General features: G+C 52.1%; 1 protein-coding gene across 1 annotated transcript in view; it reads right to left on the bottom strand.

The window, feature by feature from the left end:
- The window catches only part of ADARB2 (adenosine deaminase RNA specific B2 (inactive)), a 227,141-nt gene that overhangs the window by 46,516 nt on the left and 155,578 nt on the right, over positions 1–25,047 (bottom strand). Inside the window, exons 2-3 of the mRNA XM_043885038.1 lie at positions 14,201–14,287; positions 11,676–12,547 (exon numbers count right to left, since the gene is read on the bottom strand). Of these exons, the coding sequence (XP_043740973.1) occupies positions 11,676–12,547; positions 14,201–14,287 (959 nt within the window). The remainder of the gene's footprint in view (positions 1–11,675; positions 12,548–14,200; positions 14,288–25,047) is intronic.

Below are 25,047 nucleotides of genomic sequence, written 5' to 3'. Positions count from 1 at the left end.
GAGACATGGTGGTTGCCATTTGGGCTGTTTGCTTCCAGAAAAGCTGATCTCGTCAACATCAGGACACTATATACAATGTGGATCCATTAGACTCAGAATGTCATTTACCGATTTCTCCACTTAAACACATGTAAACATGAAGATCAGGGACCCTGACAGTTAAAATCCCAAATCTGCAGAGGGAAGCCTGGAAATGCTTTTAACCATTGGTGTTATTTTGGTGTCTAATAGATGTCAAATATTCCAACCGAGAATGGTGTATTTTTGATGGTTTGACATAGAATTTAAAGGACCCTAGGACAGTGCAGGTGCTTGCCTGTTGAAGGCAGGGGATTCATGCCATTGAGGACCACAGCCTTCCACCCACCCCACCTCCTCTTTTATATGTCTTTGTGATTTTGGTTCTGTGATGTTATCTGTTCAATTCAGAAACAACTAACTGGTTACTTTAGTGAATTTGGACAGGACAAATCAATTTATTTGAGAAAGAATCCCAGATTTTCAAACAATTTGTTTCGTTAACTTATGGACTAAAAGTCATTGATTTGATTCATAGTTACTGTTTCCCTCTCCTAGATTCTAGGTTTTCCACCCTGTTCCCTGTCTCCTGCCTGTCCTTAGAAGAAGGTAAGAAATTGCCTGCATAGCCAACGCTTAGACACTTCTGCTGGCAGCAGCACAGGCCCCTCATCCTGGCCGCAAGCGAGCATCTCGTAGCTAAGGCCCAAGCTCTGAGGGAAGTGCTGGCCCGTCTCTCACCCACCGCCACCTCACCTGACATGCCTGGCCCAGCCAAGCGCACTCAGTTTTTGCTCTTGCTACGTGGTTTTGGTGACTTTGGTGCTGTAATTGTTCCTTTTTACATGACACTCCACCAATCAGACTTTGCCTTGTGTTGCCAGAGGGACTGTCTCCCTGTGTGTACCAGACACCTGGATTTGCCCCCACTGAGCCCTGTGCCTTGGGACCCTGACCTTCCCAGCCTCCAAGGGCAGAGGTAGTGGACATGGGGCCCGCAGGCACGCAGAGAGCATCGCGGGCGAATGAGAGTCAGACCTGGATACCGAGTCCTGGATCCACGTCCTGGCCGCCATTGACTCCACCACTGTGTGCGGTGGACTAGCTCAGAGTCCTGAGAGTGACTGTGGTCTCAGGAGGTGACTGTCTTCACATCTGTGCTTTTTCTTATTCTGCCAACACTTAACACTTGTAAACAGGCAGAACACTTGTGTTGAACAGAGAAAACTTCTCAGGAAAACAAAGACAAAGCACAGAGGACAGAGTTTGGGGCTGGGGAAAGGCAGCACACGGGTCACCATGTGTAGGCGGGGAAGACCCCCCCTGAGACGAGGGGGGCGGGGCTGCGCTGTCTGCACTAGATGGTGGAGACGAGAGACAGCGGTCAGAGGCCAGCTGTCCCCACTGTCTGTCCCTCTGTGTGTCCACTGTCTGTCCCCCTGTCTGCCTCCACTGTCTGTCCCCCATCTGTCTCCCTTGTCTGTCCTCTGTCTGTCCCTCTATCTGTCCCCTTTGTCTGCACCACTGCTCTATCACGCTTGAACTGCAGTGATCACCCATTGGAAGGGGCATAAAGGCAGCCAAACTGAACCCCAAATCCGCCCCCTCCTGCCTCTGCTGCCCGCCTGGTAAAACAGGAAACTGGACCCAAGCAGCCCAGTGGTCCTTCTGTAAGTGTGAATAACCCTCATAACAGATGTGCTTATCACTCAGGTTCTGGAACAAGAGGTAACAAGTAGACAGAGTATAGCAGGAGTTACCTCCACACCAGCTTCATCTCTGAACATTTTGTATCTTGTTCTCATTTACACCCTTCCCCAATGTTAATTATAAAGTTTTAGCAGGACTAAGAATCATTTGGAGTACTTGTGAAAAATGCAACCCAAGATATTCTGATTTGGTGATTTCAGAGTAAAGGCCAGGTTCTGCTCTTAAAGATGGTGCCCAGGCAAACCTTACACAGGAGACATTGGGCCACAACTTGGAAAACACTCAAGGGTCAGAGCTTCCTCTTATATACTTCTGTGTGTTCCCAGCACCTGGCACATTGCCTGGGGCAGAGTGCTGCCCCTTAAATATGTGTAGGATGATGGATGGATGGATGGATGGATGGATGGATACATGGAAACCAATGTCTTTGCCAGTAGGCCTGCTATTGGCAAGCCATCGGTGAGACTATGAACAAACCTTGACAGTCATTTATGCCTTTTCTAAACCTTAAGAAATATTTTGATATGACTTAAATAAGAATATATCAGTTTCTGCCTAAACAGGAAGAACTCTGTCACTTTTCTCGGATTTCAGAAGTCATCGAAGCAAAATTTGCAGCCCTGTTTTCTCACTGTTTCTGCAACTAGCTCTTTGCCCAGCTCTTCCTATTTGGCACAAGCAACTCAGATGTGTTTGCATCACAATAAACTGCCTGCCATGTGGGTCTCAACATTGGGTTGCTGTGGTTAATATGATCATTCATAGCATGTTTCCATATGTCTTCATTACAAATGAAAACATAATTAACTCTTATTCAAAAAGAATTTGGTTGTGAAATCCAGTGATTTCTAGATGTGTCCCCCATTTTCAGAAACTCCAACGCACAATCATTCAAATTCATGGGATGCATAAATGCAGCACCAGTTCATTTCAGAACTACTGTCTGCAGGCCTGGAACATCCCCCGAGGGGGCTCCCAGACCATGGGACTCTGTGACGCATTTAAAATGTCACTCCCTTTAGTAATCAGACACACCCCAACGGAATACTGCAGTGTCTCCATTAAGGCGATTACTTCGTTATCGTGATGATTTTCCTGTCCGTCTCTCATGCTCACTGTGACTTAATGAATTTTATCATGTTTACATTTGTTTGTTCAGGTTTTCTGTACTTGTTGCCTATTTAATACTCTGAGCAGTTGAAGGACATTAAGGACATTAAGCAGTTTAACGGTATTAAGCAGTGCCTTTCACCGGATGCCTTCAGATTTCTCACACATCATGTGAACCCCCAAATGTTCATAAAGTCAGAGTTCTTGCTTTAGAAAGGCAGATAATTCTGTATTATGATCCATGGGTACCGCATGGCTGTGGGAGGAAAATGAAGGGCTTGAGGGTTCCTGGAATATTTCTTCTTGTTATAAAGTAAGAACGACCTTTGCAACTCCGTTTAGGCTCAGCTGCTTGTGAATTATGACGTGTTCCTCTCAGAGAGACACTTCCTGCAGCCCACTCGCCCTCAGAAGACCACAGAAGTTCTCTGCAGAAAAAATTACCCTTTCTTAGTCCTCAGAGGGTAGCCCATGTCAGGCAGAGTTTTATTATTGTCCTTAGTCCAGGGAAGAATTACTTTCTGGAAGTTTCAGCTCATTACTTCTGGTCTTCATCAGCTGTTCTCGGGGGCCGTGGCCTTTACTGCACACGGCAGCCCCTCCCCACTCTGCTGGGCTCCCCCTGACCACGGAGACAGAGCAGTTGGCCTGACAGCAGAGCCAGACTCAGGAGACCCCAGAGCTGGGCTATTTCAGAATGAATTCCAAGAGATTTATCCCTTTTTATTTAAAGACATGTTTTGTCAGTTTTACATGTAACCAAAAGTTATATGTAACTTTTTTTGAATCAGGCTCAACTGCCCAATTGAATCAGGCCCAACTGGCCACCCAAAATGTTGTCTATAATGATGTGGAATTTTTTCTTTGGGTGAATTTCCCATTTTGGGTGGCTGCCCCCCTGGCCATGGCTCCTATGATGAGAGCGGGCGATAGTACAGGCCTCTGGGAGGCTCCCTCATGTTTCTCAGAGTGGACGAAGCGGTGGGGCCAATGGTTTTTAGGCTGGAAGGAGACAACTTTCCTTGCTCTCTTGTCCCAGCCATTAGTCCTGGGGAGTGGTGGGCAGATGCTGTTTGTAGGGCTTGGAGGCTGGGATCTGCCAGCTGCCCACCTGGCCATTCACGTCAGTCTGGATTCATCTCTAGTCACCAGCAGTTTCTGTGGTTCCATAGTCTGAATTCAAAGCATCATTCTCTCCTGAGACTCTTTTCAATTCTTAGTTAGATGGCTCATGGCTTTGCTGTCTGTCGGAGTCTCTCTTTCCTGGCTGACCACTCCCCGCCCGCCCCCCCCACCCCAATAGCCTGTCTGCAGGGTCACATGCAGCCCACAGCAGCTTTTCCCTGAAGCCAACTCTCTGCCTGGAGAAAAGTGGATGAGATCCAGTCTGCCGCAGGGTTGACACTGGCACAGCCACACCTCTGCTGGGCTGACTCAGGGAAGCAGGTGGGGGCCTTGTTGTTGGGCCCCCTTCCTCCGAGAGAAGTCAGAGCCTCTGTCCATCCCTGTCCTGCTTTGTGTAATTGCCCACATGGCCTAGGGCTGTATTCCTGCTTGCCTCCCAACTGCTTTGATTACGAAAGACAAACACCACCAAACACAGTTCAAATACCAACCAGCCCCAGGTAAAGGGGGTTTGTGCCACAATTGTCCAGTCAACACGTCCATTTAGAAGGAGGGCTTTCTACGGGCACAGGTGTCCTGGTCACTCAGAAGAGGGATGGAGTGTCCATCGACGACACGTCCCTGCTCTCCTGAGTGCACTCGCTGAGTTGAGGAAGGGTCCCTAACCCCGAGCACAGGGGTGGGGCGCCACTGGCTTCTGACGAGAATGGTGTTAGTTTGCTTCTTGCTCGAGGACCGTCACCTGAGACAACAGGGTGTTACGGCCAAGCAGAAAGGGAGCGGGAACTCTGCGGAGCATGGCTGCCCCACAGTCCATTCCTGGGGGCAGGGCAGAGGCAAATGGCCACCGGGCAGCTGCCCTCCGTCGTGTGCAGGCCCCCAGCTCCGTGAAGGAGGTGCTTTCTCCCCGGAGATGCTCCTCTTCCCCTCCTCTGGCTCTTTGAATGCGGGCTTCCTCCCAGTTGCTGTGTTTTATCTGCTGTCGGTCCCCTTCACTGTGACAATGTATCCCCAAGGAAGAGGGGGCCCAGTTCTCCCCACAAAGCCTGTCATCTACACAGCTAAGGGCAGGCTCTGTGCTGACAAAGGTGATCTTCTTGTGAGGGAGTCGGCTTGCTCTCCTGCTCTGTCATTTTGGGGGGCCCTCACCTGGGAGCCCCCTTTCTGCTGCTGGCCCTCCTGCTCTGGCCCACTCTGTGTCCTGAGTCACTCCCACTATGACAGGCCACGCGCTGCCCCATTATTTAGGTGGATCTGTTTCCTCAACAGATCTGTAAAAGTGTTGGGAACTAGGGGAAGGCAGCCTGGAGCTTGACGGAGGGTCTCTGCCCTCCGCTGTCCTGTGACCCTCCTCCCAGCTTCACTAGCCAGACTTTGGTGGGAGAATTTCATTTTCCTGCCCCTCAGGCCTGCATCTGCACAATGGGAACATGAGTGGTGCCCCCTCCATGGTTCTGTGAGGCTCAGATGTGCTATTATATGTAAAGTGTGTACAGCAACATGTGACACAGTCAATGTCTGATACATATCAGCCCCTCATATCACTATGGGCCATCCCGGCATTGCCAGTGTCAGTCATGGCTGTGGAATCATGAGCGATTTACAGCTTGGTAAAGCTTGGTTTACAGTCTCTGCTTAATTGATCAACACTCATGTTAATCATATTTGAAGACACCAAACACTGTATGGGGAACATACAGGTTTAAAGACACATTTATCTCTTCCAACTTCCATTGTATCAAACTTTTTGTAGTAGAAATTCAGATGCTGGGGCTATTATATAAATGTAGATGGTACATTACATCCATCATGCTTAAGTGTACAAGTGTACATTGTATTGTACAGTTATATTGTATATACATTATATAGGTTGTGTTGTACAAATTATATTTTGTAGATACTGTATGTACAGGTTGTATCATATAAATTAAATTGTGTACACATTGAGTATACAGTTGTAAAAATTATATCACATAAATTATATTGTGTATACATTGTATCATATAAGTTATATTGTATGTGCATTGTACAAATTGTATCATAAAAATTATATTGGGTATACTTTGTACAGATTGTATCATATAAATTATATTGTGTACACATTGAGTGTACATTGTACAAAAATATATAAATTATATTTTGTATACATTGTACAGATTGTATAATGTAAGCTATATTGTATATACAATGTGTGTACCTTGTACAAACTGTATTATATAAATTACACTATATATACATTGTGTATACATTGTATAGATTGTATAAGTTATATTGTGTAGAGACTGTGGTACATTGTACAGATTGTATCATATAAGTTAAATTGTGTATACATTGTGTGTACACTTTACAAATTGTCTCATATAAATTATATTGTGTACGCATTGTATATACATTATATAGATTGTATAATTAAATTCTATTGTGCAGATAGTGTGTGTACATTGTACAGGCTCTATCATATAAGTTACATTGTGTACACATTGTGTGTACACTGTGTCAATGCACAAGTGTATTGTTAGCATCTACAGAGCCTTCAGCAGCCTCACTGCAGGGGTTTTTGGAGACAGGGGCCAGGGTACGTGTGTGACAGCAGCCAGGGGACCTGTCACTCCTCTCTGGTCATCAGTGCTTCTACTGAGGAGATGAGGATGTGGGGAAGGCCAGCGCTGGCTAGACAGGCAGGAGGATAGAAGGCTGCTCTTTCCTCCTCAAGGACCACAAGAGGGTGTCTGTGGCCACAGATCACAGATGGAGCCATGGAGTTGAATGCAAGGAGGCTCCCTGGACAATCATTGCCTCGCCTCGGGGAGAATGGCCATGGCCAAGCATGAAACACTGAAAGGGAGATGGATGGGCTGCTGGGACCAAGGGCCCCTGTGGACCCGGCAGTGGACATGTTGCCAGGTCAGAGCCAGCTGGAGCATTTGGGGGAGTGAGGCCACTGGGGCTCAGGAGGGGGGTCTCACGGGGTCCCACTGCTTTTTTGGGGTGTCCTCAGGGGAAAACACCATGGATGGTGTTAAGCCATCTCAAAGCTGAGCGGGTGTGATTTCTACCCTTTGTAATTCAGGCCCATTTGAAATCTGAGGACCTGCTCCTGCTGATCTGTCGAGGTGACACTAGTGACTATTCCGTGTTTAGGGCAGAGGTCAGCAGGGATGTGAAACCAGACAACCTGTGAGGTGGCCAGGCAGCAGGGGAGGGGCTCTGTTGTGTCCCCAAGTGCGGCTGTTCAGGTCGAGGTGCAGTCAGCCCCGGGTCCAATTCCATAGCCTAGGCATGTGCGGGAGCTCGAATCCAAATTTGTGGTAAAGGGCTGACCTCTGGAGGCATTTTTATTTCCATGATGTTACAAGTCCCTTGGTTCCCCCTCCCAGCAGACAGCTGTGCCAGCAGGGAGCAGAGAAGGTGCTCTGGGCACCTGACCAATGGCCAGGTCTGGCCGGGGCCATCCGCTCCCTGGGAGGACCTGCAAAGGGCTTGATCAGCATGCAGCCTTGGTAGCTGGTTTCAAAGGCACACCCTCCCACCCTTGGGGAGAAAGTGTGCTGCTTGCTTTGACTGAATTTTTCAGACACTGTTAGTACCACCGCAGGCTGACATAGAAATTTAAAAAAAGAAAGAAAAACAAACAAAAAAGGACATCACTGAGGGCGAAAGACTTCGGAGCAAGACAAGCCCGTGGTTTTCACACGAGGGGCCGTGTGTCACCATCTCCCTTCCCCTCCCCACCAGCATCACCGTAACTTTCAATCACTTTCTTCTCCATTACTTGACTGATGCTCTTCTGTTTCCAGAGAGTAGAAGCACTGAGAGACAAGGCTTTCTGGCAGAATTTAATGCTGTTGTGAATCCCAGTCTTCTCATGCCAGGGGTGAGGAGTAAGACCACAGAGGCACAGGTCTTGTGATTTTTACCTTTTTCTTTTTTAACAATGATGTTCCAGCTAACGAGCATTTATTTTCTGTCATGGTCTTGTTATTGCGTTCACACTTCTTGTGAACCTAGAGGAAATCTGGGCTTCAGGCCGGCCCTCCACCTCCCCCTGGTCTCCGTGGGCACCTCATCAGTCGTGTTTGCACAGTGACCACTCACTCAGGCCTGCGCCGGGCGGTAGAGAATTTAATAAAGTTGTGTTCTCGTCACTCTGGCAAAGAGACCTGAAGTCAGATCTCATGAAATTGGGGCTGGTTCTGAGACACCCCTTGTGTTGAGGAGGTGGTGGAAATCCAACATATCTGTGATTTTAATCTGCATTGAGAATGTTATTCTTCAGAACTGCTTCAGACTCAAGGCCAAAACCAGCCTAAATGACTATCTTTACTGCTGGACAGGGGCGCTCAGCCTGGAGGGACAGATGCCTCACTTGCCCAAGGAGGGTGGTGTCTGGGCGCTGAGGCAGGGGTCCCTGGGGGTGGATCCCTGGGGTCTGAGCTGAGGGGTTCCTGGGGGGCTGTGTTGCTCAGAGTTGTCCTCAGGATGGGCAGAACCTCTGACCCACCAAGCCAGCCCCACTGAGATCTGCTCTGGGCTAAGGCTGAACAACCCAGGGCAGGTCCTGACCCGCCTGCATGGCATCAGCACCACAGACTCCTGGTCCTGGGCTTCCCGCAGCCAGAAGTCCCACACTGCTGACTGACCGTATTGGCGGGCCTGGTGGGCGAGCCAATGAACAAGACCCCAGGTGTCCTGTGCACTGAGCCTGCCCCCAGAGCAGAGAGCACCAAATCCTGAGTTAGATACCGCACAGCCAGAGGCCGGGTCTCTCCAGGGTGAACGCTGTCCCTCCAGCCACCTGCCCCGGACTCGGGCAGGGGCCTCACAGACCTTCCTGGGGGTGTGCACAGCAGGAACGGGGGCATGGCTCCTGACACAGGTGCTGGCGGCGTGGTCACACGGGTGACAGGTCATGACCCTGGTGACCAGGCCTGGTGTGAGTGGAAAGGGTGCATTGCAGACAGCATAGACACCTGGGCAGAGGAGGCAGAGGAGCTGCGTCTATAGGGACGCTGGAGTCTCTGAATCTAGACCACGTCCAAAGTGGGGTCTGGACTTAATAAGGCCCCGGAGGTTGCCTGGTGCTTAAAGGGGAGCGAGCAACACGCTCCAGGACAGCCCGGGGTGATGGATGGACCACAGCCTCCTACTGCTCTGCACCCTCTGTCATCCGGGCGGGTGTTAGCCGACTGTCAGTGGAGAATTATTTAGCGGCGGCAGCTTTCACTGATGTGCTGCATTCTGGGGTCAAACGACTGTTACAAAGCAGCAGTGCCGCCCGGTTCCCACGTCTCGAGAGCGCAGGGTTGACAACGTGAAAGGAAAGGTGTCACGGTGGGCTCACCGACATCCTTCAGCCCTCACGCAGGGGTGTGTGTGTGTGTGTGGGCTTGTGTGCACAGCAGAGTTGGAGGAAGGGCTCTGCTCACTAAATAGCATCAGGCAGAGGAGGGAGGCCTTCTTGGGCAGCCCGGGTCACCTGGCCTGAGAGGGGCTGAGGGGCTTCCTTGGAAGGTATTGGGGGGGTCAGAGCTATAGGCGAGGTGGAGACGCCAGGCGGAGGAGAGGGGGAGAGACAGGTGGGGGCATCAGGAAGGGACAGCAGGGCCACCACGCTCCGGGCCAGGACCCATGTCAACGTCAAACACTCGCCTCTATCTGCACTGTGTGTCATCTGAGGCTATGTGGGAGGCAAGACATGGGGAGATAATGGGCCAACCCCTCCAATTTGCTCCTAGAATGTGCAGTAAACATTTGAAAATTAATGAAGGAATTGGGGGCAGAGGTAGCAGGAGAAACAGCTGCCCCCGGGGTTCCCCATTCAGCAGTTTCTGCCCTTCATGAGGCTGAGTTGTAGGGACCAGACCGATACCCGCTGGGCCCGTCCATTGTCTGTGCTTGCCAGAGTCAGAGAACTGCTCATTGGATGGATGAGAGGATGGACAGATGGACAAACGGGTAGAGGGATGGACAGACGGACGGATGCTGGCTCCTGGCTGTGATTTGACATGAAGGCTCCGTCCTAGTGCATTTGTTTCGTTCACTGTCCAGAACCCCTCCAGCACCCCGAGTCCATCCCTAGTGGACACATGACCTCATGAGGCAAACAGTGGATTCTATGTGAGGTGCCGTGAGATGAGGACGCCCTGGTCTGAGCAGAGATTTACAAGTGCTGAGCTCTGACTAGGGACCCTGTGCAGACTGAGGGCCTTTAACTGCAAAACCTTCTCCCCCTTGATGAGGGAGTGGATGAGGGGGACCTCTTGTGTCACCTCAGAGGGGGCAATGCTCATAGATGAGCAGAAGGAGGAGGAGGCAGGAGAACAGGTCCCAACACAAGGACGGTGCACAGGATCCCCTGTGCAGGGCTGAGCTCCATGAGGTGCTCGCGTGTTGTGGGCGACAAGCCCCCGAGGCAGTGCGGGGCGGGTCCCCCCAAGCTCCTTGCCCACCCAGCCCTCTATTCCAGCAGAACGCCAGCCCCAGAGTCAGAGACACAGCCCAGACCTGCGCCAAACACGCCAACTGCACAGAATATACCAATCTGCACCGAACACACTGATGGGCACCAAACAAACCAATGGGCACCGAACACGCCAGCTGGCACTGAACACGCTGACAGACACTGAGCATCCTGACCTGCACCCAACACGCCTGCGGGCACGGAACATGCCAATGACGGGCACTGAACATGCCGGCGGGCACTGAACATGCCGATGGGCACTGAACACGCTGGTGGGCACTGAGCATGCTGACCTGCACCCAACACACCGGCGGGCACCGAACATGCCAATGACGGGCACTGAATATGCCAGCGGGCACCGAACACGCCAATGACAGGCACCGAACACGCCAACGGGCACTGAACATTCTGACCTGCACCGAACACGCTGATGGGCACTGAACATGTCAGTGGGCACTGAACACGCTGGCGGGCACTGAACACGCTGGCGGGCACCGAACATGCCAGTGGGCACTAACACGCTGGTGGGCACTGAACATGCTGACCTGCACTGAACATGCTGACAGGCCCTGAGCACGCCGATGGGCACCGAATACACCAATGGGCACTGAACACACCGGTGGGTACCGAACACGCTGGTGGGCACTGAACATGCTAGTGATGGGCACTGAACACACCAGTGGGCACCAAACATGCCGGCGGGCACCCAACACACTGGCGGGCACTGAACATGCTGACCTGCACTGAACACACTGATGGGCACTGAACACGCTGACCTGCACTGAACACGCTGATGGGCACTGAGCATGCTGGCAGGCACCGAACATGCTGGCAGGCACTGAACATGCCAATGACAGGCACTGAACACACTAGTGGGCACCAAACATGCCGGTGGGCACCAAACATGCCAATGACAGGCACTGAGGGGCCGTCCTGCCATGCCACCCTCTTGGGGGCAGGGAGCCCTCCCCCCGCTGCCCTGTCCCTTGTGGCCAGCATCACCGTTGCCAAGACAGCTGGCTGCCCAGCTTTCCATCACCTCTGCGGTCCCTCAGCATTCTTTCCCTTCCCACATTTGCTTTCAGGCTCTCTCTCCCCAAATCTGAGCTCAGCTCCTGCACTGAGGCAGGAGGGGCAGCACCTGCTTGTCTGGGAGGCACAGGGCACCCCCCGACACATGGGGATGGAGCAGGGGGACTGCCCACTGCCCCCGCCCCGCTCTGCCCCTTGGCAGCCACCCGAGGGCTCTCACCTGGGGCAGGAGGTGACTTCTACTCCTGCAGGGGACGTGGCCGGGCAGCCGGATGTCGAAGAGGGCCTGCAGGGCGGCCTGGGCGGCCTGGCCCTTGGCCAGCTTCTTGCTTCGTCCCGAGCCCTCGAACGTCCTCCCGTCCACGCTGACGGCCATGACGAAGCTCTGGGCGTGCCGCTTCTCTGGCTCTGAGAGGCACACATAGCGCAGGCCAGAGCGCAGCTCGTTCAACAGCACCACTGGGTTCCCAGTGCTTGGGGCCGTGGGTCCCCCCAGGCCCAGGTCCAGCGGGCGGCCCAGGAGCCGGCCCCTCCGGCAGGCTGTGGACAGGCACTCGGGGGCAGGGGGCCGCCAGCCCGGGAAGCCCTCGCTGGGTGCTGCAGGCTCGAACCGCTGGAACAGGGCGTCGGGGAAGTCGGCCTGGTCGGAGGTGAAGTCAGGGGCCATGCCACTGGGGGCTGGGGGAGCCTGGCCCGTGTTGGGGAGCTGCACGAAGGAGCGGAGGGCCAGCTCGGCTGCCCGCATCTTGGCCTTCTTTTTGGTGGGCCCAGTGCCCTCAAAGGTGAGCCCGTTGACGTCCACGGCCACGGCGAAGATGGGCGCATGCACCGGGCCGGTCTGCGACACCATGCGAAACTGCAGGCCTGGCCGCAGCTCGTGCAGCTGCACCAGTGCATTCTTGGGTGCCACGGACCATGAGAGCCGCCGCCACAGCAGCCTCAGGGGACACAGGTGTCCGCCATTGCCCTCCTCCAGCGGCCGCTTCCTCTTCAGGCCGGGCGCGCCCCCTCGGGCCCTGTTCCCGGCTGGCGGCGGCCTGGCCTCCAGGTTGCTCACATTGCGGTTCTCCTTGACGTCAGCACTGCTGGTACCTGGAGGGGAGACAGACCGTGTGACCCAGGGCTGTGGGGACCGTGGGCCCCGCCTCTGACGACCCCCTCAGCACCTGGGCCAAGGGGTGGGAATAACCCTCAGTTTCCCAAACTGGAGGTAAAGATGGAGGGAGAAACAGCTCAACCCCAGGAGCCCACAGCAAGTGCCCAGAAGCTCTCTGGGAGCTCTCCATGTTCTTACTGATCTCCCAGATGTGAGATGGGGGAGGCAGTGTGTGTGATCAAAGTGGCTGGTGATCAGGCCGCCCTCTGAGCCTCTCAGGAGAATGTTTATCTTGGAGGAACCACCCGGCAGGCCCAGCTCGCCCTCCTCCTGGCCTGAGATCGTGTCCACACTCTCTGGTCATCATCCCAGGTCTGTCAGCCTCAAAGTTTAAAGTGAGTCAGGCAGATCCAAGCATGGAGGAAGACCCCACCTATGCTGATCGGTAATTAAAAGCTGATAGAAGTGCAGTCTCCCAGGCCATCCTGATACATGCTCTGGGGGTGATGCCACTCATGGTTTCTGCAGACAGGCAGATTAGGGGTTCAACTCCCCCCAGCACAGCCTCCCAAGTAGTCTGCACGAAGTCAGGGAAGCTGCAGGGCAGGGCAGTGGTCACTCTGTGGCTCCGGGTCAAGCAGGTGAGAGGTCAAAGTCCCCCAAAACTATGGTGAGTATGTGTGACCTTGGGCAGCCCCTCCGCCTGCCTCAACTCCATTTTCTTAAGATGGAAACTGGGTTTGGCAGCTCTTGCCTCTGGGGTTATTGTGAGGTTGAGCTGAGGGACATGTGTAAAGAACAAGACCCCTGACACAGAGCAGAGTCAGGTGCAGTTCTGAAAACAGCAGGTAAGGGGAGGCAGACACTTATATGCCTGTCCAGGCCAACTCCCCTGCCTATTTCAGGAGCTGGGTTTCTCAATGAATTTCCTAGAAATTCCAGGACCCCCAGAAAAGAGGGCTGGAGTGCTCCCGCCCCCAGAGAGCCTGGTCCTGTGCCAGTTCTGAGACCAGACCTGGGGACCCCCACGATGCACCCCTAGACACACCTGTTGCTCCTTGGTCACCTACCCAAGAGCCTCAGTGACCATCAGCGCACCACCTGCTCCCACAAGCACATGCCTGACTCTGGCTGCAAAGGTCAGACCTGTCAGATAACACTGAAATGCAAGAAGTGTTCTGGTTGTGTGGACCGTCTCACCCTCCACACTTTCCTGCCACAAGCGAGAGGGGTGCCCTGCCCGACACACACACCCAACTCTTCCTCCCCTCATGGCCATCTGCTCTGATCTTCTCGGTGGGTGCGCTGTCCAGATCTACACCCTCCCTGCCCCTTACTCTGGTGTCTCTTCAGTCTCACAAGCCAAATGCAGTTTCAACAGCAGGCACCCGTCCAGCTCTTTCCTTGTTAAATAACTGGACATACTGTTCAAAGAGGCTGTGTTCACTTTCCTTTCTCTTTTTGGTTTGGAGGGAAAAGCAAAGAAAAGAGAGGAGGGGTGGTCCAAGAGAACTAGTATCTTTTCTTGCAACGCCTGGAGTTCTCAGTCACATGGTCACTGCCAGGATTTCCTACCACTGTGGGGGTTGGGGGATGGGATCCCAGTTGGGGGTGGGTGGGGCCCCGGCTCTGGGGAAGGAGTTGCTTACTGAGGTTGTCCTCGTCCTCTGCGTGCGTGGCCCCAGGGTTCAGGCGTTTGAAGGGAGCGATGAAGGCTGACAACACGCTCACTTTGTCTGGAAAGAAAAGAACAGGAAATGCACTTTTGACACCAAGTTTCAGAAAAACTCAGTGCTTTCAAATGTTCTCATTACTGGGGGTTTGGACCTGGAAAGCTGAAAGTTCATTTTGGTTTTAGCCTCTTCATTTTGGTTTAGTCTTTTATTGAATTTCTGACAGCATTTTATCAAATTCCCCTATCCATTCAATATTAAACTTTATGATCTCCATCTTCCTTATTTTCTTATTTTTGGCATCTCCATGTCCCTCAAAACCAGAAGTCTCTACCTGCTCACTGAGGTAGGTTCACAGAGAGGAGAGAGGCAGACTGAGAGCTGCCTCAGCTAAACAAGTGTCCTGCAAACAGAGCCACAACCTTCCTCCGCAGAGGCGGAGACCTTGCTCTGTGGACTGAAAGTGCGTGAAAAAAAGGACTTCTCAAAACTGTAACAAATACTCGATGTGTGTTTGAGCAGAAGATGGCGGGACAGGAGGAAGGAGCGTGGTTGAGGGTGTGGAGGGCCCCTTGAAGTGGGGGCAGTCATTGAGTGGTGAGGGGAGCCTGGGAGCCCCTGCCTGCAGCCCCAGGGCTGGTCCTGGCTGCAGACTCCCCTGGGGGCAGCACAGAGAGCAACTCAAACCCAGGACAAGGTGACGCTTGGGACCAATGGGCTCAGCTATTCCCTCTAAACAGAGACCAAGGGCTGAAATAAAATAATAACTGAGGAAGGCACCAAAAGGAAGACTCCCTATTTCAGAACCCTGACCCTGACCGCAAGTGAGTCCACAGGAGAACTCAGCCCTGATGCCCCCACAGCCCCTCTGCTCAGACCCTCGGGGCTGCAGCGTTCCTGACTTTCCATGTGACCTTAGAAAACCACGTGTTCTTAGGAAACCATGGATGGAAGCATGCCGCTGCTCGTCCTGTGTGTCAGAGGTCACTGCAGTGTTACCCCTGCCCTTCCCGCTGGCTGTTGGGGGGGGTCCAGGGCCCCTGTCAGGGACACTTTCTGCATCCTCTGTGCCTGGTGCTGCCTTGTGTCTGCTCTGTGTCAGACCGGAGCCCCGCTCCGGGCACACCTCCGCGATCTTCTGTGGAAACCTCAGCTGTGCTGCCGGCTCCAGACCCGGGCCTGGAACGTGCTCTTTCTGTTTCTGTTCTGAGCCTGCTTTCTCTTTAGCCGGGCTTTCCAGAGGCCAGGGGAGTTCACGCTGAAATTCATTCAGGAGCCTGTTAACAGCTGTTGTTTCCAGCAGGGACAGGCAACAATATAATGCTCACTCAGAGAACAATAAATAACTCAAATACGGGAGGTTGCTCCCTCTTCATTCCGCCGAACAAGAGGAATCAGCCAGGGAAGGCCCCGCTCCCACCCTCGCGGCTATGCCAATTTACTGTGTGGGAATGAAATCTCTTCTTGAGTTATAATTTCATTAAAGGAGCCCAGTAATATTCCAGAAATAGTGTGAAGCTCACATGATTTAGTCTGGAGCATTTCGAAATGAAATTACAATTTTCTAATAAACAGGGCTCCCAACCAGACACCCACAAAACACACCAAGCCATTTCAGAGCTCACCTTAGACAAACTGTGAAATACTTAGAGATGGTTTTCCATCCATCAGAGTTCTCCATTTCTAGGGTGGCCAGAGTTGTCAAATAAAAATTCAAGACATCTAGTGAAGACTGACTTTTGGATACATGAGAGATATTTTTCTGTGTACATCTCTATAATATTGTGTGGGACATACACACACCACAAAAATTATTATTTATCTGAAATACAAATTTAAGGCAAATTTGAATAAACATTTCTACAAGGAAAATGCACAAATGGCCAATAAACGCATGAACAGATATTCAACATCATCAGGGAAACGGAAATCAGAACTAGGGTGAGACAGCCTTTCACACATGTTAGGCTGGTTGCTATTAAAAAAACCAAGAAAATAATACTTGTGGGTGAGGATGTGTAGAAATCAGAACATAGTGCACCGCTGGTGGGAGTGTAAAACAGTGCAGCCACTGGGAAGCCTATATGTCCACTCAGGTGTAGATCCAGAAGAACCGACAGGGGGATTCAAAGAGATACAGCACACCCGTGTTCAAAGCAGTGTGACACACAACAGCCAAATGGGGAGGCAACCCAAGTGTCCACAGGTAGACGGACAGGTGGACGGATGTGGTCTGTACACAAGAGGGAACATTATTCATCCTTGAAAAGGAAGGGGATTCTGATGCAGGCCACAGCACGGTGAACCTTGGGGACATGGTGCTAACCAAGGAAGCCAGCCACGAAAGGACAAATGCAGTGTGACCATGTCTGTGAGGCCCCTAGAGACCTATAAATCACCGAGACAGGAGGTAGCCCCCTCCAGGGGCTTGAGGAGGGAAACGGGGCTGGTCAGTGAGTGAAGATAGAGCCCAGCCTGAGGAAATGAGGAAGCTGGATGTGGAGGTGGTGGTGGCTATACAACATAAAGACATACTTAGCATTACTGAGCTGCATGCTGGAGTACGGGTAATACTGCACCTTATATATTTTGTATGCTTTACTACAATTTAAAAAAGAAAAATTAATTCAGGTTTAACTGGACATCCTGTGGATTTTCTGATAACCCTAGCCCTTCATTGGTTGATCCACTCCTCTGGTATGGTGGGTTTGGATTTCAGGCTAGCTGAAACCAGGCAGAAAGCCAGGCAGAAAGCCTCAGAGATGCTGAGTCAGCTCACCTGACTCTGGGTACCGCCACCTGCTAATAGGATGCTTCAGGAGGGAGAAGTAGTTACCCTGACAACACATGTACTCTAGGTGGGAAACAGGGACTCCTAGGAAGGACACACAGAGTCGTCTCTTTTTATCACAGTGCACAGCTTGTGGGGTCTTAGTTCCCCAACCAGGGATCAAAGTGCTGTGAAAACGCAGAGTCCTAACCACTGGATGCTAGGGAATTCCCTCAGACCGAGTCTTTAGACAGTCATTAGGGAAAAGGGTGAGGAACTGCATTTTCTATTTAGAAAAATTCCAAGACAAATTATTTGCTGTTGGTGCCTTCTTCGTGGTTGTTTCCTGGACACAGGCCTGTCAAGGCATCTACTTCTGCGGGTTCCAGGTGAGCAGAGCCCCAGTGCCCAGCTGCTTCTATCTCTGTGTTTCTCACAGTCATTTGAAAATCTGGCTTCATGCAGGTCACAGACTGATGGAAAATAGAGGCCCTGCTTTTGTTACTCTCAGTTCTGGATGATTTGGGTCTGCTGAGAGCAGCTGGTTAACAGGGCTTCCGGCCTCTCGCTGGAGAGTCAGAGGAAGGAGGGGGCCTTTCTCCTGGGAAAGCAGCTGAATGGGCTGGGCATCCCGGCCTGCGGACAGGTCTATGGCTCTCAGCTCAGGCCCAGCGTCACTGTGAACCAGCTGGATGTTGTTCTGTATGAAAGGCACCTGTGAGGACAGCATGCAGGCCGGCCTCCAGTCAGGAGTGATTTGGGGGGACATTCAGGTCCTTAGTATAATGGCATTTTCAATGAGCTACTTGGAGTGAATGATCCAGGACATTTGTATTATAAACCTTATTACTCAGTGCAAACAACTGCAAAATAAATGGCTTTGGCCCATGTTGAAGTGATTTTGTGTGTTTTTGGAGCACGTGTGGGGCAGAAGCCGCTTTCTGGAAATGCATGAGATCACATTGGTTGAGAATATTGATAATGAAGAAGAAACACAATTTGGTGATGACATAAATATAGAAAAATGGAGCAAAGTGGATGGTTCAGAAATGGAATCATACTTGCGTGATCAACTGACCTACAACAAAGGCATCAGAGTCTCACACTGGTGTGAAAGAAAGTCTTTTTAACAAGAAGTGCTGAAAAACTGTACACCATCCTGGAAAAAAGTGAATTCTGAGCTCTATATTGAATCATAATGAAAATGGTCATAAGATCAATGAAATATGTATTCCTTCAAGAATGCATTCATTCATTCATATATATTTGTTCAAGAAGAAACCTGAGCCAGAGCATTTGCAGAAATGTTAGTCGAGGCAGCTCTCATTGCGAAGCATCCCAAGGGCCTGGTAACATAAGGATGCGAACATGGACTGTTTTAAATTCATATTGTGGGTGCGATCAACAATAACAAGGATTGAGGATTAAGATACTTTATGACACAGATGAATCTCTAGAACATCACGTTGTGCAAAAATCCAGGTATAAAAGACAAGGTTCCTTGTGATCCCAGAAGAGGCACAGCCCCACTCGGCAACAGGTCAGGCAGAGGTCACACACAGGTCACACTAGGGCCAGGGAGGCTGGCTGGGAGGGCGGGGTCTTTCCGGGAGGATGAAACCTCCCACGTGTAGTCAGAGATGTGTGTTACATGGTGTGCATTTGCCCCTGGACTGTGACACACACACTTTGTGCATTTCTCTGTGTGTAAATTATATCTCAATTATTTAAAAATAATAAAGATATAAAATGTGACTGGACAAGAAACTAAACGATGAGAAGTGAGCATCAGAGCACGATTTACTCCAGGAAGGAGAAACCGAGGTGACAGATATTAAAATGAACTGTATGTGCAGTCAGGCCTCCTAGTCAGGGCCTGGGGTTTTTGCTTTCTCTTTTGCTTACTTTGTAGATTTGGAAGCTCAAATTCATTTAAAGGGCTTTAAGAAGAATGTCAAAGACAAGGCCCTTTGGGGCTGTCTTCGGACACATGAACACAGAGGAAGAATGAGCCCGTGTGAGTGGAAGGCTGGGAGCGTCAGGCCCTGTCACATGCCCTGCAGCCATGGAGCCTCAGTTTACCCACGAGGACCGAGGAGTCGTGCAAAGATCCAAGCATTTGGACTGCGTTGTTGTGAACTCTGTGTTTGCTTTCACAGACCGTTTTGTTTATCAACAGTTTATGAAACAATTTTTACCAATTAAGATGAAAATTTAGGAAAAACCCTTTGGGGTAGGAGTCCCAAGTCAGTCACTTGGAAAATCTACTCTTGTGAAATAACATGTTTGCTGGAACAACCATGTTACTTTTTGTTTTTGCTAAAAACTGTGACTGCTAAAATGCCTGTGGATTTGATCTTCTTCTCTGCCTCCTGAGAAGCACTAAATAGTTCACAGGTTATTTTTAAAAATGAGATCAGTCCGGCACTTGGTCCTGCCCTCTTTCAGCCGTTTGGAGTGAGGTTTTGTGCTCCGTCCTTGGCGTCCGTGGGCCACATGCGGCCACGTCCGCATGGCTCGGCGACAGCTGGAAGCGTCAGAGTGTGGTCAGCACCTTCAGGCTACAAACCCAGCTCTTTGTGTGCTCCCTCCTTGTGTTTCCTCTTCCCCAGACGTGCTCTGACAGACGGCCCCCAGGCCTGACCCACTTTCCTTCCTGCTGTGGCTGCTCCCCCAGCACAGGTGTGTCGCGAACTGATGCTTCTATCCAAACAGAGATGAGGACAAGCCTGAGCAGGCGGGCTGCCCGGGAAACCAGAGAACAATTAACCTCCATGCAGGCAGCAGGGGGGAGGCAAGACGCTCTCTAGCCGATTTTCAGGAACATGAATTTTAAGAGACTGTGTTCAAGCTGCCATCTCTGAGCCAGGAACTCAAGCAGAAAAAGACTCTGGGCCTGTGACATGAGAGGGTCTGCTCACTGGCCGGGCTCAGCTGGTATCGCCCAGGGGATAAGATCATGAGTTTGGTCTTGAAACTGGCAGCCAGCCTGTCTATCCCTCACTCACTGTATTGGCTGAACGGTGTCCTCCCCAAATTCAGGTTAAGTCCTGACCCCCAGGACTCAGAATGTGACCACATTGGGAGATGGGCCTGTAAGAGGTGGTGAAGGTACAGTGAGGCCGCGAGGGTGGGTCGTGATCCCCTGTGACCGGGATGAGGAGCTAAGGACAGACACTCACGGAGGAACGACTGCGTGAGGACACAGGGAGAAGGTGGTGTCCGTGTGCCCAAGGCAGAGGCCTCGGGCGGACTGGCCTGTCCATGCCTGACCTCCAGCCACTGGGGCACACTAATACATTCACACAACAGATCTTTATCGAATGCAAGTTAGTTGCTCCCAGAATCAATACTTTCACACACTGATGCCAAGAAGGAACAGTGTGAGGAGCCTGTCCTGTCCAGGGGGACCAAGGAGGTGGGGGGACAGCATCTCACTGGAGGTGACCTGACCGCTAATGATAGTGCCTACCCTTTAGGGTAGGCCCCAGAGCCGAGTGTTCTTGTGCTGAAAGGTGCGTCTGGGCTGGGTCAGAGGGGTGGGGTCCAGGCTGGCTGAGGGCCCCTGTGCAGAGGCTCTGGGCAGTTCTGGAACTTGGCATCTTGGTCTGGGTGGACCCCCCAACCCAGGGGGCATCCTAGGCTCCTGTGGACCTGGAGCCTTGGTTCTGAACTGGGGGCCCAGGGGGCCCAAGGGCAGCAAACATAAAAGTTCTGGATGGTGAGTGGGGGCAAGGAAAAGAGGGGGAAAGGGAGAGGGGGTAGGGGGAGAAGAAGGGCAGGAGAGAAAGAGCTCATCCAAGACCATCTGAGGCCCAGACATGGGTCCCCAGTGTCACCCCCACTCGCTTGCCCCCCACATGTTCACCAGGTCCAACTACACCTGGATTATTTTGGGAAGTGGGGAGGGGTGCCTGAAACCACATCAGCTTCCCCCGATCTTGCTCTGCACTTTGCATGAACAGCAGGCTCAAAGGACTGACAAGTGACTGATGGGGACTTTTTGCAAGAAAGTGCATCTAAATAAAAAAAAGAAATTCTCATCTAAAGGTGTGTGTTCACACTGTACTCAGACCTGCGAGGAGTCTAAGGTGTGTGTTCACACTGCACTCAGGCCTCTGCGGTGTCTGAGGTGTGTGTTCTCACTGTGCTCAGGCCTGTGTGGCGTTTGAGGTGTGTGTTCATGCTGCCCTCAGGCCTGTGTGGAGTCTGAGGTGTGTGTTCACACTGCCCTCAGGCCTGTGTGGAGTCTGAGGTGTGTGTTCACGCTGCCCTCAGGCCTGTGTGGAGTCTGAGGTGTGTGTTCATGCTGCCCTCAGGCCTGTGTGGCGTCTGAGATGTGTGTTCACGCTGTGCTCAGGCCTGTGTGGCGTCTGAGGTGTGTGTTCACGCTGCCCTCAGGCCTGTGCAGAGTCTGAGGTGTGTGTTCATGCTGCCCTCAGGCCTGTGTGGTGTCTGAGGTGTGTGTTCACGCTGCCCTCAGGCCTGTGTGGCGTCTGAGGTGTGTGTTCACGCTGCCCTCAGGCCTGTGTGGTGTCTGAGGTGTGTGTTCGCGCTGCCCTCAGGCCTGTGTGGTGTCTGAGGTGTGTGTTCGCGCTGCCCTCAGGCCTGTGTGGAGTCTGAGGTGTGTGTTCACACTGTGCTCAGGCCTGTGTGGAGTCTGAGGTGTGTGTTCACACTGTGCTCAGGCCTGTGTTGTGTCTGAGGTGTGTGTTCACGCTGCCCTCAGGCCTGTGTGGAGTCTGAGGTGTGTGTTCACGCTGCACTCAGGCCTGTGTGGCGTCTGAGGTGTGTGTTCACACTGCCCCCAGGCCTGTGTGGAGTCCACGTTCTCCTGACGCTCTGTTGTGACTGGCACATGGGCCGGTGTAGGCATCATTCTGGTGAGGGAGGAGGCAGAGGTAGTCCGGAGAGATGACGACGTCTGTTGTGTGTCATAGCCCAGCGCTGCCCAGGTTTGGCGGCAGGCCTGAACACAGGAAGAGGAGACACAAGCGGAAAAGGGGGCATGTGTTGGGACAGACGGGCTGTGGGCACATGCCTCTGGGCGCTCTCGGGCAGAGTCTGGATGGGGCGGCCCCAGTGCTGACAAGGCCTGTGGGCCTGTGCTGCCTGATGGGTGGCTCCTGGCTCCTTCGGAGCACGAGGCCATTTACAGGACGACACACTGCTTGTGAAATATTAGTTTCTTATTACTTCTAGTGAGCAGCAGACTGGGTGGAAAGCAGTGTGGTAGATGGATTTTCTATAAGATGGGCCACGTGTGTGTTCTCTATTAGATGCCATGAAAATCAATCTGCAGCCTGGTTCAGGCTGGTAAAATTAGATCTAAAACTATTTAATTCTGTTTTAAGAGTGTCTTCCCATCTGATGCCTGGCCTGCGGACACACAGTGATAAAACACCCTGAGTTATTGGCGGCTGTGTGCTTGTCTGTCTGGGGGAGACACGCCTGGTGTTATAATGGTCAGAGCCCGCAACACAGTGCAAGTCCCCCATCCCCGTGAGGCTCATTTTAATGCTCTTATTTTGCATTCGGCTTGGTTTGGTAATAAGATGTGGCAAATGGATGTTTTTAATTTGCCTGAGGACCTGTTTCTGTGTGTTTGGAGTCAAGCCCCATGATACAGAGTAACTGTTTGGGGCAGGGTGTTGGGAGCTGGAGTGACACTCAAACACAGGGATGGGGCATGGATTTGAATCACTGCTTTTTCAGTTGAAAGCTTCTCTGTTTGGGGGCTCTTACAAGAACTGCAGAATTGAGGGTTTCCACGGTTACCTCATCAGCCACTAGCCTTGCCGACAAACACCTCTCTCGGCTCCTGCTGGCAGGAGTCCGTGTTACTCTGTGCTGAGACCCAGGCCCTCCCAGGGCTCTGCATGTCACCCGTGGAGAGTCAGCAGTGCTGGCCTCAGGCCAGAGCCCTTCTCCTCGGCTCCTTGGCTCCTGTGGAGCTCCCGTCCCAGCGGTGCTGGCTGGAGACGAGTGAGGGGCAGTGTTACTGCCCCAGGTGCCTGTGTGCCTGGGGTCTGGCCGCCCTTGGGGCTCAGAGAGAACCGGGCACCATGCCCCTTCTGGAGGCTGAGGCCACCCCGGACAAGGTGTCTTCTTGCTGACTGGCTCCTTCTCAATGCTGTACCTTCCTGATGACAAGCTCCTACGTCGTATTTAATCAAAACGTGAGCGTATTGTTTCAACACAAGGACAAACAGGAGGCAACCACTTTCTTTGAACCAAGCAAGTTTAAGGACACCCCTGGATCATGGCTGTGTGGACATTGTAGCTCGTGGTTCCCATGTCTGGGATCTGAGAGTTTGTGTGCTGGGTGCCTGGCCAAGGAGCTTCCTCGGGGCCAGCCAGCTCCTGGGGACACGTCTCTGAGTGCATGGGCCCTTTCTCTGTGATGCGCTTAGGAGTGATGATGGGCTGTGTGTCCGGTCCCCAAGCAACAAGCTGACAGGCTGACCTTGAGTCTTGAGATGACCAATAATGCCGCTAAGACAGAGCCACCCCCTTCCCGCCTCGGGCTGTTACTGCACCACTGGCATGCATCAGAGTAGCAATGACAGAGCCAGGCCAGGGCACTGGGATGCACAACTCCACTCTGGTCGCCCGTGTGCCTGGTGAAAACATGTCATCGCAGGATTCAATGATCTGCTCTCCGGCTGCCACAGTGTGGGCCTCGGGGGCAGCACTGAGAGCTGTGAGCTGTCCAGGACCTGGCGTCTGCCCCACTTGCCGAGACAGACTTGGCTGATTCAGCGAAATCCATGGACCTAAAGGATGCTGACCAGACCCCCAGAGGCTAAGTGATGGACAGTGGTTCTGAAATCCCCAAATCTGAGCTGGAAAGAAATATATTAGGACCATCTCATCCCCAAGGAAGCAATAGGTTAAGCCCTGGAGCAGACCCTTTCTACTGGTTCTTCTCATTAAAATTGTCCAAGAACTTGTAACTTGCTGAACCTTACCTCCCTTTTTGCCCACATTAAGTTAAATCTCAGGGGGAAGTTTCCTACATACAAGTCCTGGCATTAGAGCTGAGTGGGGCTGCAGAGTCCCTGACCTGCCTCCTCCATCCCTGGGGAGCCCTCCTATCTGTTCCCGGCGGGTCCTCGGAGACCCTGGGTATAGCACCAGTTGATTGAGGACAGCCCCCCACCTCCTCCCCGGCCCAGGGTCTGTAACAGGCTTGATGCTGCTTATTTGGGTGTTACTGGTATTGACTATGTCTCAAGAAGAAGGAGTAAAACACCAATTTTCTGTATCACCTCAACTAATACTTGCGGCAGTCTGATCGTTAGCTGCTAGTATTGCCTCCTTCTCATCAATAAGAAAACCGAGGCATGGAAGGATTACATGATTTGCTCACTCAGGCTCTGGCTCATGGCTTCCACAGAGCAACCATGTCCGCTGAGCCCTCAGCCCACAGACCATGTGAATTGTGAGTTCTGGGGAAATGCAAGGGCTGTTCCCAGGGCTGTGAAAGTGCCTGCATATAGTAAGTGTCACCTGTATGCTCAACAGAATCAATTCTGCAGCAACAGCTATTGTTTTTCTGCTTTGTCAGAAACACAACGTTGTAAATCAACTATGTGTCAATAAAAAAGAAACGGCCAATGATGGGGACCAGGTCACTAGGGTGGGACCCTGGGAGGAGAAAAGTTGGGTTCAGTAACACCTGGGACTTGCCTTCAGAAAAGCAGAAGAGCAGAGTCTGTTGCCTCATTGCTGCTAGTGCCGTTTCTCTATGTAAATTCTCTAAAACTTCTGTTTAAAACAACTTTTTCCTGGAACTGAGTTAGAAACACAACAGAAGTAGAGACTCCAACAGGGCTGACGCCTTTGTTTCTACTTTGTCCTGGCTGAGTTACCAGGAATTCTGAGGAGAGCTCTTGTTTCTGAGAAACTGTCAAGGACTCCATGCAAGTGTTTGGGGTGAAGGCAACAATTGAGACGCAGGTGCTCGGTCGAGAGCCCTTTTCTCTGCAAGCCCACTGCCTCCTGCGAGCTGGGATACTGGCGGCGGGGGGGGGGGGGTGCTCCCTTGTGG

This window comes from Cervus elaphus, chromosome 23, assembly GCF_910594005.1.
Source record: "Cervus elaphus chromosome 23, mCerEla1.1, whole genome shotgun sequence".
Classification (NCBI taxonomy): Eukaryota; Metazoa; Chordata; class Mammalia; order Artiodactyla; family Cervidae; genus Cervus; species Cervus elaphus.
The sequence above is the reverse complement of the archived record's forward strand: the minus strand, read 5'-3'. Positions and strand labels throughout refer to the sequence as shown.